At 39.8% G+C, this 12,231-nt stretch overlaps 1 protein-coding gene across 1 annotated transcript in view; it reads left to right on the forward strand.

Annotated features, from left to right (window-relative positions):
* PIKFYVE (phosphoinositide kinase, FYVE finger containing) overlaps positions 1-12,231 on the forward strand; it is a gene marked incomplete at its 3' end in the record, with an annotated part of 56,520 nt that overhangs the window by 23,302 nt on the left and 20,987 nt on the right. Inside the window, exons 10-16 of the mRNA XM_010194263.1 lie at positions 236-383; positions 894-1,061; positions 6,380-6,442; positions 8,426-8,555; positions 8,906-9,086; positions 10,442-10,516; positions 11,205-11,312. Of these exons, the coding sequence (XP_010192565.1) occupies positions 236-383; positions 894-1,061; positions 6,380-6,442; positions 8,426-8,555; positions 8,906-9,086; positions 10,442-10,516; positions 11,205-11,312 (873 nt within the window). The remainder of the gene's footprint in view (positions 1-235; positions 384-893; positions 1,062-6,379; positions 6,443-8,425; positions 8,556-8,905; positions 9,087-10,441; positions 10,517-11,204; positions 11,313-12,231) is intronic.

Consider the following 12,231-nt stretch of genomic DNA (forward strand, 5'->3'; position numbering starts at 1 on the left):
GAGGAGGCAGAGACTAAGCATGTGGAAAGTGTAAAGAAATACTTATCTCCTGTCCCAAAGAGTGCCTGTTTCATGGCAAGGGGGATGGCTCTATGACTAACGTGGCTCAGCCCATTGAGAGCATCCTCTGATTTTTAAAATGTCTGATCTGCATTTGTAGCAGGCTGCTTTCTAAGGCTGCTTAATATTTCAGCAGAGCTGCACTTTAATACCTTTTTTGTTTCTTGTCTTCTAGAGCACAGAGTTCTCGGAAACGCCGTCTCCAGACAGTGACTCTGTGAACTCTGTAGAGGGGCACTCTGAGCCATCCTGGTTCAAAGACATCAAGTTTGATGACAGTGACACAGAGCAAATTGCTGATGAAGGAGAGGATAACTTAGCCAGTGAGTTTCACCTGAGTCTTGTTCTCACTCTGCCTTCTCCCCTGTTATCCTCCTTCTTTCAGTACATAGTAATTTAACCATGTCTTGCTTTATGTGTGTGTGTTTGTGTGTGTGTGCATGAGTGCGTGTGCGTGCTGGTGCTGTAAGGATCTAAGCAAACTGTAACCTGGCTAGTCCTCCTGTTTCTTATGATGGATACAGTATTTTGTATTTAGTGGAACTGGTAAAGCTTCATACTTCTAATGGAGGAGAAGCATGTAAATTGCTGCCTTCTGTTTCTCAGGCAGACTTCTGCTTCATTTGGGCCCTATAGTAATACACTAAAGAATGACCAATATGTCACCATGCACACAAGAAGATAAGATTAGAACTATGAAAATGCTTTATTCCTGTAGTATTGCACACTGGTCTCTATGTATTAAAGACAATTTTTCTCCTCTCCGGTACCCTCATGATACCCATTTGAACCCTTCTCCTCCCTGTATCTTCCCTCTTACCCCACACTAAAAGACAGTGCCAGCCCTAGCAAGCGCACTTCAGTCAGCAGCTTCCAGTCCACAATGGACAGTGATTCAGCCGCCTCCATCAGCCTGAACGTGGAGCTGGACAACGTGAACTTCCATATCAAGAAGCACTCCAAGTACCCACATGTGTCCCCTCACCCTGCTGACCAAAAAGGTATGAGGTAGTCACCAGCTGGAGTTGCACATGATGGAGAGCTGGGCCCTTGTAATACTGACCTATTTGGACACTACTTTTGTAGCTGTCTTACAGAGGGGGAAGCATGATATTTAGCTGGCACTCGCTTGCAGTTTTGATGAGCTCACCTCTGAGGAGGCTCAGTAGACCTGTTGAAACACCTTCTCTGCAGAGTGTGTAACTTCCCCTGTGACTTTCTCTTTGCAGTTGAAGCAAAGTCTCTTGCCTATATATAATAGGCCAGATCCACATACATAGTTTTTGACTAAGTGGAGTGGAAAAATAGTCTGTGTGTAAACCGGTTTGATACTAGTTTCTACAGTTTAGATTAAGCTGGAAAAGCCAGCAAGAAAAATACCCTTAAACAATAAATGCACAAAGTTAACTTGGAAGAGCTCTGTGCTGACTTCTAATTGCACCTTAATAAGCTTACAGTTGAAAGAAGAATCTTGCTGATGAGCAGTAAGGTGCAACTTAATCCATATATGTAACATTTGTTCAGAAAAGAACATCTACTTAAGTGAAGTAGGAAGAAATCAAATACTCAAGTGTTGAAGACTTGAAAGTTTTTTCTTCTAAATAAGTACTAAATCGAAGACTAACTATAAGCAAAATCCTCATGGAAAAAAAAACAGGCCTGCCTGTTGACAACTGCATTCTCTAAATTGGACAAGGACTCACTGAAATCAGGACTCGCCGCTGGCTTGGATCTAGTATACTCTAGTTGTTTTACATGCTGAGTAGCAATTGATGTCTTTGCTCTGCTTCCTTACTGAAGGTTACATCAGCTTTGTAGACTTATATTATATTCTTAATTATTGTTTCACCTCACCTCTTCAGTATTTCCAACATTAAAAGATGATCCAATGTTAAACAATTTGGACTCCTTCTAATTAATTAATCCCTGTGTAAAGTCTAACAGATCTCCTTTGTTGCTGTGGATCAGAATACAAGGCTTACCTTATGCTTGCCTACAGATTGCATTTTCTGAAAGTGTGAAGTGACTTTGAAAATATGTTAGACATGGGAGAGAGACAAACCAGAGGAGTCATTTATCATTGCCTATAATAGTCGCCTTTTGTTATTTGCTAAAAACATGTCTCGAAGAAGGGAAATCTAACTACTTACTTTTTCCCTCAAATAGATGAGCAGAGCAAGGTTTGAAATCTGAGTTGTCATCAGATGACTCAACAGTAGGGACAGGTTGTCAGCACTACTGACACCCACTAGTTATTGGTTCCTTTCAATTTGCTCTAATCAAATGAAAAGCTAATGCATCTGTGGGGAAGGAAGTGTATGGAGAAGGAGAATATATCAATGAATTCCTTTTAGGAAGGAGGGATGCTGGATTAAGTGGGCTGGAAACAGGCCCAGGTGTGCTGCAGTATACTCTGAATTTACAGCTGTAGCAAGTTTATATGTATCAGTGTGTGTTGGTAGTAAAGCAGGCAGTAGTCAATTTGGCTCTGACCAGTGTTAAAGGACCTGTGGAGTGATATTCCTGGTTTCAGATTTACCTGTCTTTATCTGCTTATACAAAAAGCAGTACATGATGAAGGGGAAACATAAGAGAGCCTACCTCTCTCGTAAACTGTTGACCAAATTAAGGCTTCTCATAGCCAGAACTGAGGATCTTGTGGGAAAGATTTTGATGATACAGAGCTCGAAGAAGATCATCAGAAAAGGCAAATGGTGAGGGAATTGAAAGGAGAGAGACTTCTGCCTTTGAATTATATATGTTGGCAGCACTCTGCTATCTTTGGTGGACCTCTCATGACTGGTTTTTGTTATCTGTTCCTGAAATGTGTGATCTTTTATCCAGGTTATTCTGTAGGAGTGTAAGTCATAGCAGAAAACTGGGAGCAATTCCTTTTTAATACAATGGGTTTCCCTTGAGGGGAAAGTATCAGTAGTATGTCCAGAACTGTGCTAGGGTGGAGGTGGTGTGAGTCATTAAAGTGCAGTGAAGAGGTAGGTATTATCCTGCAGATTTTTGCAGATTATGTATCCTCTGCAAACACAGAGGTCCTGCTGTACATCTTTGTTTTGGATTCCTGACATGACAGTCTGTAGAGGAAAGACCTAACCAAGTAGCAATAAGTTAAAATGAATTACATCATCTTGGATAGCAAGAAACACTTGTTGGCAATAGGGAAGCTGAAATTTCATAGGTGCTTAGATGTTTGTTATTCAAGGCCTTCAGAAGTTAGGTGGGACAAAACCCTACAGTGCATGCTGCAGTGGCTAGAGTAGTGAAATGAATGCCTTCTGAAACTTTGTTCTGGAAATATTGAAGTCAGAGTGCAAAGACTTTCACCTTGTTCCTGATTTACCCTGGTTATATTCAACAAAAGATGCCATCCAGAATGTTAGAGTATCTCAGTGATTAGACAGCCAAGTGTAGATAGTTAAGCTTCTCTATAAAATGGGACGTGTATTTTAAGAAGAGAGTACTGTAATCAATCAGTGACATGGTGTTTGCTTCTGTCAGGGGTCATGGACACATGTATGTGGTATGATTTCATTGGAATTGTCTTTTGTCCTTAGACTGCATGACAGTGACTTATTTTTCTTTGAAATAATGAAGTAAAACTGAAGATCACATCTCTTCTGAGGCTAGTAACTCAGTTTCCTCACAGCTGCATAAATTAGAGTCACTGGCGGAAGACTGACAGAACAAAACATCAGCACTAGAAGTGCATGTCAGCTTTGATCTAAGCAGTTAGTGGGTTTCTTCAAATGATTAAGGGGTATGCAATTTCCAGCAGTCACAGAGGTCAGCTGCTTTGAAGCAATGGTGTGTGATGTACAAGCTGTGTTTTACAAGAGTGGTTTGTATATAGTGTGAGTCTAATGGCAGGACTTGTGATGTTAGAGGCTGACTAATGTCTGGTGTGTTTCCAGGAAATTCTAGTGACTCCAAGTTAGCTGGCTTGTAGTGTCTTACAAGTGAGTATAGTGACTCACTTGTAGTGTCATCTACCTAAGGATAGTGGTACTTAATGTGTATCAAAATGGGAAACAAAGTAAGATTGCTTTCTGCATTTAAATTGGAAGAAGAGATTGACTTAAGTGTGAGTTTTAGTTGCTGTTTTTAAAGAAGATTCCGTTATCAATATGGGAAACTTTATTTTCTAAATGTCCTTGCAGCCAGATATCCTTGATCCTGGTAGCGGGTATTTTGTGTAGTTAGATGTCTGTATCTATCTAGGAGGAGGAAAGAGAAGAGGATCTGAGTAATCATGACAGTTTCTTACCACTATTTCTTGCCAAGGTTTAATGTGTCATTGCCAGGAGCCCTTTTGTATACCTTATTTTTGAAATTTTCAGTGGATATCTGTGGATGCATGCATCCTTCTTTGTGTATCTAGAGCAAGAGCAGTGGTTGCTGGCCAGTATGTTTTGATGTTTAGTCAGAGCAATCTGTAAGGTGTATAAAATTTGTAGCTGCTAGTTTCCATTGGAGGAGATCTGTGAATTTCTGTGTGCATTGTGGTATTTGCTTCCAATGAGACCCTTGAATATCAGACGTAGGAATTTGTATGTTCTGGGGTGGCATTATTTGTTCTCTTTCTGTTCTGCTTTGGTAAAGCTGTTCAGCGGAGCTTGTAAGATAGTTTCTTGATAGCTAACTGCATGTGGACAAGGCTACAAAATATGCTTCAGGAACCTCCTCCCTGTGGAGCATGATGCATGTAGGGATGATGTGAGTTATGAAATGTGCGTGTTAACCACTCTCACCATCTCAAACACACATATGAGTGCGTTATCTGTCCGGTCTAGGAAGAGCTTGTCAGGAGCTTCCCCTGGGCCACAATTGGAAGCAAAGTTATAGGAGATGAAGCTGTATTGAAGAGAAGTGTTCCTGTTTTGTCCACAGCATAACTAAGGTCAAGTTTCAGCTGGGTTTAACTCCTGCCTTGGCCATGCCAGTCAGGGATATGTCAGACTTAATTTGAGTGTGCTTAGACTAAGAGCTGCTGCCCCGAAGCTCTTGCAAGGTGAAGAGGGATGAAGGTGCTGGTGTACATCCTGATGTGTAGGTACAGCATGACATGACTTTCTCTAGGTAGTCTGTGGGGCTGTGGGTGAATGAATGCTGAGGGTGAGCCAGCTTTTGTCAAGCAGTAGGTTGCTTGTAAACTCTTAATCTAAGCAGGAGATGAAAGGAATCTGCAAATGTCCATCACGCTGCAAGGGAAGCTTGCAACTTCTCTTTGATTACATTGATCATCTATTGAGTATCTGTTTGCAAACTGGACAACTGCAAACAAGCTCAGATTTTTAGACTGGTTGCATGTAAGGGATCTCCTGAGTGCTGCTGTTCAGAGACTTGTGACTGCTTGTGTCTTGTCAACTTTCTGTTGCTTTCTGTTGGTGTCTGAAAGCTGCCTGACTTTGCACTCTTGTTTTATGGCAGTGGGTCTAGACCATTATCAGAACAGTGATAAAGGGTTAGATTTGGACTTTAGATCATCATGCTGTATAAGCAGTTAGGCTATTGCTCTTGTTTTCCTGCTGTACAATCCCATTTTGTAGAAGCTAATAGCCACTGAAGAAAACAAGTTTTTTGTAGTTAGCCAGTCTGCAAGAAATATCAAGTTCTAGCAAGCAAATGAAGTGTAGTAGATGGAGCTTCATCCTATTTCCCATATGTAAAGTGATACATAACTCTTGTTTTCCTTTGCTGCTGGGAGTCCACCTCTGTCAGCATGGATTCCTCAAAACACTTTAAACTATTTTAGACTTCAGACTTCTGACTCTTGAAAGACAGGCTGTCTTTTGTTTCCTTCACTGTGTAAGATAAATTTTGTGGCTGATCTCTCCTTCAATCTGAGATACTTTATTGGAGTGTGAGAGCAAGATGGCTTCTGAAGCTGCATTTTTAAACCAGAGTGAGGAGAGTCTGTTCCCTGTCTGGACATTCCCATGGAGTCTATTCACAGCCTAACACATCTGTATTCAGAGCTAGAAAAGTGTGGTGTGGGTCAATTGGAAAAGCAAACTCTTAACTCTTAGTTCAGTCTTTGCTCATGTCTACTTTGTTTGTTTTGTTTCTTTGCAGTAATAAGCATTATTTTCTTGTTGTCTTAGAACTTTTTGATATAACAAGAATGAGAAGATATTCTTGTCTTGACCACTCATCAAGCTGTTGCTAAATTGGTGACTAAATACTTAGATGAGTAATGCTGCTGCTTCTGGTGTGGGCGTGTACGTTGTAATTATGTGGGCACACCAGTGTAACCTGTCTCTTTTTTTTTTGTCTCCGCCTATCTCCCTCTTTTCTCTTCTTTCAGAATACTTGAATCCTGAAAACGGAGGGCAGCAGATGTTCTCTATAAGTGATGCTTTTATTAAAGGTAAGGAGAACCTTCAAATATTGCTGTTCTGTATTTTTAATATAATGATGAAAACTCCTCAGTGTTCTTTTAATAGGGTATTCATCCCTTAGAAATACTTACTTGATAGCAAATATGAACTTACTTGTGGCAAGACTGAGATATAAACTATACTCTACTTTTTTGAATGCACTTTCAAGCTTAAATTTCTTTCACTTAAATTTCTTCATTCAAAAGCACTCAAAGAAAAGCTTTTACTTTTTTTTTTTTTTAAATGAATGTGGCAAGCCTGTTCACAACTTCCCTGCCTACCAATTTTAATTTTCTGTGCAAGGGAATGAAGATGTGATATGGTTAATTGTACTGCTTTCTGGATTTCAAGTCATCACCACTACCACTGGTACCCCTTCTGAAATGGAAGGCCACTAAATGCAGTTGTGATTTTTTTAAAACCCATGTGCCTTCCAATATCATGGCCGGCTGCACTTGTGGGCTTTTTTTTTTTCTCCTAGTTAATGCTATTGATTTTGGTGAGCTCGTAAGAGGAAGAAATAAGGGGGGGAAACCCCAGTGTCTGTGCAGCAAGAAAAAAAGTCTAAGTAAACTGATGCTTAGTGTTTAACTGAGCTTTTGCAGAAGAAAGGAAAGGGGAAAAAACAATGACTTCTACACAGCTAATTTTGGGTTTGGAGCATCTGAAAGAAGTCAGTTGTTGTCTTTGAAGAGTTTTTTTCAGTAGTCCAGTTCAGATTACTATTGTATAAAGATTTTTCAGTTGTATCATGCACTCTAAGGAGTTTTAAGCTTGAACTCTGAAGACTTACGTACTTGCTGATGAAAACTTACACACTTCTAGAATACATGACTTATAATATAGTCAGCCATTATGAGAATAGGGAAGTTTATAATATCCCTCTATAGGATTAAAATACTTGTGCACAAAATAACCTAGTAACTCTTTCAAAACACAGAAGACTGTGCTGAAATAACCTCTAATCTTGGTACTGTGAAACAGAGAACAGTTTTGAGGAGTTTACCACACAATATAGTGAATGAAAGCAGTAAGCTCCCTCCAAGTAAGGACTGTTTTATGTTGTTGAAACCTGCTTTCTGTTTCGAAAACCAGAAATTACTATAGTTCATGCTGACATTTAGTATTTAAAAATTGTATTCAGTGAATACAGTCTGCATTGGCATCCCACTTATCATAGTGGAGAGATAGCTGTGTATATGACTGCTAGGTGGATGGAAGTGAGAAGATGTGCTGAGATCTTTTGAAAAGCTTGTGCCACTTCTTGACAGAGGATCCTTGAGTATTCTGTGGTATTAAATACTGGTAGATGAACCAGCCTGCTGGCAGCTCCCTCTGCACCTGAGCAGCAAAGAGGTGGTGTGTGGGATCAGGTTCACATAAAGGTCTGAAAGTCTGACATGTGAATGATAGCATAGCGTTTCTTTAAAATATGTTTGGGAGATGTGCTAAACAAGGTCTTTACCAAGACAATTTTGATAGTTGTGCTGCAGCCTGAATGAAATAAGTAGATCATTTAATGCCACTTAAAAGTACATGTTTTCAAAGTAGCAGTTTTTTGTGGATCAAATTAGTGCCTTTGACCAATGTTCTAAGTCTAAAAGGCATTATTATGCATCATGAATATACAGAGTATTTAGAATTTGCTACTTATTTATAGGTAAAACTGGTATATTAAATCTTTCCCTTGTCTTAACAAACTTGGTAATAATTCAATTCCTGAAGAGAAAACTGTCTGCTCTGTAGTGGCAGTACAGGAATTTTAGTAACTCACTTTTCCTTTGTACACTCACCACTGTTATACTCAACACTATGCTGCATCATGTTACCATGATGTCTAACTCAAACTCAGTGTTTCAAGAGGCTTAGACTTTTGTTTTTGTAAATTCTTTCCTTTTTCAAAATAACCTTTCTGAAAGACACAAGTATTCAACTGTGACTTTATATTAACAAGGTTTGTTTGTCTCTTGCAGAGTCATTATTCAACAGAAGGGTGGAAGAGAAGTCCAAAGAACTGTTTTTCACGCCCCTAGGCTGGCACCACAGCAATCTGGATCTGCTGAGAGAAGAGAATGGGGAGAAACAAGCCATGGAAAGGCTGCTGTAAGAAACATGTAGAAAAAGGAATTTGCATATCTTGAGTAACAATTCCTAAAGCCTCTCTATTTCACCAACTTTCAGTGAGACTTGATCTACAGTGGACAATATAAGGAACTAATTTGCCTTAAGAGAGCAGCATTTTTACAGTATATTTTGATTGCTTTTTTCTCTATGATTTCTATATACTGAAGTACAGGATCAGAATTGACTGTAGAATGTTCTGGGCAGCTGTTCCTTCAGAGGACTTCCTGCACTGTAAATGTTAAGAAAGTTACTTCTGAAACGTGACTTCAACTAATCACTGATCTGTACTTTTTCTCACAGGAAATCTACTTGTTTTGCCTTTTTTACAGGTCTGCTAATCACAACCACATGATGGCACTGCTTCAGCAGCTTCTGTACAATGAGTCCCTGTCTCTGTCCTGGAGGGATATCATTGTACCTGTGGTCTGCCAGGTAGTTCAAACTGTACGGCCTGATGTCAAGAACAGAGATGATGACATGGATATCCGCCAGTTTGTTCACATCAAAAAAGTAAGTTTCAGACTGTGCATGTAAGGAAACAAAATGATGTAGCTGCCAGCAGCACCCCTTGTTTGAACAGAAGAGTCTCCTTCTGAGTGCCCCCAGCACTGTCAGTGCTGTAACTGGCCAACATGGCCTTTAGATAAGGTGGAGTTCTAGAAAAGGTTGCACAGGAGGAATTTTGCATCCTGTGAAAGCTAATGCTATTCTTTTTTTTAAAGCTAATTTTCTTTCCTGTGAAAGCTAATGCATCCTGTGAAAGTAATGCCCTGGAGCTGACCTCTTCTTTCAGGCTGTAGGCTGCAGAATGTAGCAAAGTGCAACACCTCTGAAATGACTTGCTTCCTTTTTTGGTTTCTGGTGGTTTTGTGCTTGGATTGGAGACATATTGAGTGCTGGATAAGTAGCTCACAGGACTCTGTGTAGCAATCTATTGCCCTGTAACTACCTGCTATGGAGGATTGAACTCCTCCCATGCCAAGTACGACGGCTTTCTTTAAGAGGAAAACGTAATTGTTATGGTGCATCCAGTTCTGCCAGATAGACAAGTGTTGACATTGTTGAACTGTAAGGCTGGAGTTGTGGCATGCAGAGTTTCTTCTTAGCAGCTGATGTGAAACTAACATCCAAGGAGCTAGTGTGACTGAGGATCACAGACTTGGGCTTATTTTTCTTGGGCAAAATTTACCTCAGGAGGCCTCTTTTGTTTGAAAGCCATGTAAGAAATGAGGAGAGCCTTATGTTTCTGGTGGTAGCTCTGCAGCATCTCTTCAGGCAGCATCAGTTGTTGCCGCCTCTCCTGAAACTCCAGTTCAAAGAGCAGATCTTCAGAAGTAAAAGCCCTTCATAGCTGTCTGCTGTTTTCACATTCTGATAACAGAAATGTCCTCTGAAACATGTTACACAGAAACTTGTTCCATGTTGTTTATTACTCCTGTGTTTGGATGTGACTCTAGGCACACCAGTCAAGTGTTTGATGTGTTAAAATAGTGGGTAGAGGTTTGTTTGGGTTTTTGTTAGTTTTGGGGTCTTTCCCCCCCCCTTTCTTTTCGTTACAACTTGTTTGTTGTTAGTGGAGATGGCATGTGCAAAGGTATACACTCCCCATGGCCTGCAGAAATTAAGTTCCACTTGTTTTCGTGTTCTTAGTTTGCCAGACTTTAAAGGAGAAGAGTTGTATGTCAGCATGATTGTATATGATCTTTAATCAGATAATGGAGGGTGTAGCTGCATGTTGCATTTCTACAATAGGTATTCTATGCATTACTTTTACTGCATTAGAAGTTATGGGGAGTGTATGACAGTTCTAAAAATATATATAAATGTATTATGATAGTTCTAAAAATGTTCTTTTGCTTTATTAGATCCCTGGTGGAAAGAAATTTGACTCCATGGTGGTGAATGGATTTGTTTGCACTAAGAACGTTGCACACAAAAAGGTAGTGCAGTAATCACGTGCTGGCTGTAGTGGTAGCTGAGGAAACAATTGTGCTGTGATTTCCTTCTTGTGTTGTGAAGCTTTTCTCTCCACTCAGGAGGCTTGCAAGCTTTCCCTAGTTTGAGACACTAAACAGGAATGGTATTTAAAGCATTTATTTCCCAAACTGTTTTCTTTCAGCACAGAGATTCTAGGGGAAGAAGCTTTTCTCATGCATGTATAGAAAAACATCCTTTCCACCCCTACCACCTCAGAAGGCATCTAATAATTACCCCAAGTTTTGGCCAGAAAAAGGCATTTGCGGCTCTAACTTACGACAATATAGTAAACTGAGCCTGTAAATAAGGCAGGAGGTCAAGATAGAAGTGATCTGGATGGAGGCTGCAGAGTGTATCAACACTTTGGAGTTCTTGGAGGTTACTGTAGCATTGCACTCTTCCTGAACAGTAGCTCTGAAATCCCAACAACTCCATGTAGCATCTCCATAAGAAGGAATAATGTCTAGTTGGGTCTGCAGTGGGGGAGATAGTTGAAACACTTTTTTTTTTTATGTTTTGGGGGGGTGAGGTGGAGAGTGTGTGGGAATCAAACATGGGAAGTCTGTCTCTTTTTTTTTTTTTTTTCTTGCATACTTTTTCCCCTTCCAGGTGTTTGTATTTTTGTTTCAACTATTTTTGTGTCTTTCTTAGATGAACTCTTGCTTAAAAAATCCCAAAATTCTTCTGCTGAAGTGCTCAATTGAGTACCTCTATCGAGAAGAAACAAAGTTTACCTGCATAGACCCTATAGTACTTCAGGTGAGAGCATGCCTTTGTTCTTGGTTAAAATTACCTGAGATCTTGTGATTCAAACAAAATGATTATCAGTGCACATCTGATTTTTTTCAGTGTGTAAGGTGAAGTTAAGTGACTAGGATTGCACAGAGAAAAATTTCCTCTTCTAGCAGGTAGCTAAGAAAACTACTGCAGTAAATACAGTAAAAGCTTGTAGTCTTGTGCTAAGGGTTTTTGTCATCGAGTTACTTGTACTGAGAGCGTTGTTGTAATCTTCACAATTAAATACAGTGTTTTAGAAAACATGTTTTTAATAATAGACTGTATAAAGAACATATGATTTAGAAAGTCAGAGCTGGATATGGTTTAGGTGCATGAAGAAATACTAGGAAAGTTAGTGGGGGTTAGGTTGTAGCCATGTTATTTCTTGTCAGGCTTTTAAAAATGGGACAACCACCAACCTAGTGAAGTGATGAACTACAACATATCACTTTGTAACAGGTTCCCTGCCCCTGTGAGCAGGGAGGTGCTTTAAGTTTGAAAACTCTTGAAATGGATAGGCCTTTTCTTTAACACACTGCCTTCCTGCATGAGAATCTTGGTTTTCAGGGTACATGGTGCCCTACTGAGCTTGGGCCTGATGTTTGTTTCTGTATTTGACCATTTCCTTAGCATGCATTTGAGACCATTTCAGTTTGATGATTAATAGCTAGGGTTACAGATATGAAAGCTTTCCCAATAAAACTTGTCTCTACCTAGTGAGCTGTTTTCTAATAAGAGCTTAAACTGAGACCTGTCCATCATCTGAATGGGGTAGAAATATCTGTTATACTTGTTAAACACTGGTCTCTGTGCTTATTTCAGTGTCTGCGTCGGAACATTCAGACCTGTTTGTGTGCCTGCATTCAAGTCCTATAGGACAGAAAATACTACAGAAATACTA

This window comes from Mesitornis unicolor, unplaced genomic scaffold, assembly GCF_000695765.1.
Source record: "Mesitornis unicolor isolate BGI_N332 unplaced genomic scaffold, ASM69576v1 scaffold4881, whole genome shotgun sequence".
Lineage (NCBI taxonomy): Eukaryota > Metazoa > Chordata > Aves > Mesitornithiformes > Mesitornithidae > Mesitornis > Mesitornis unicolor.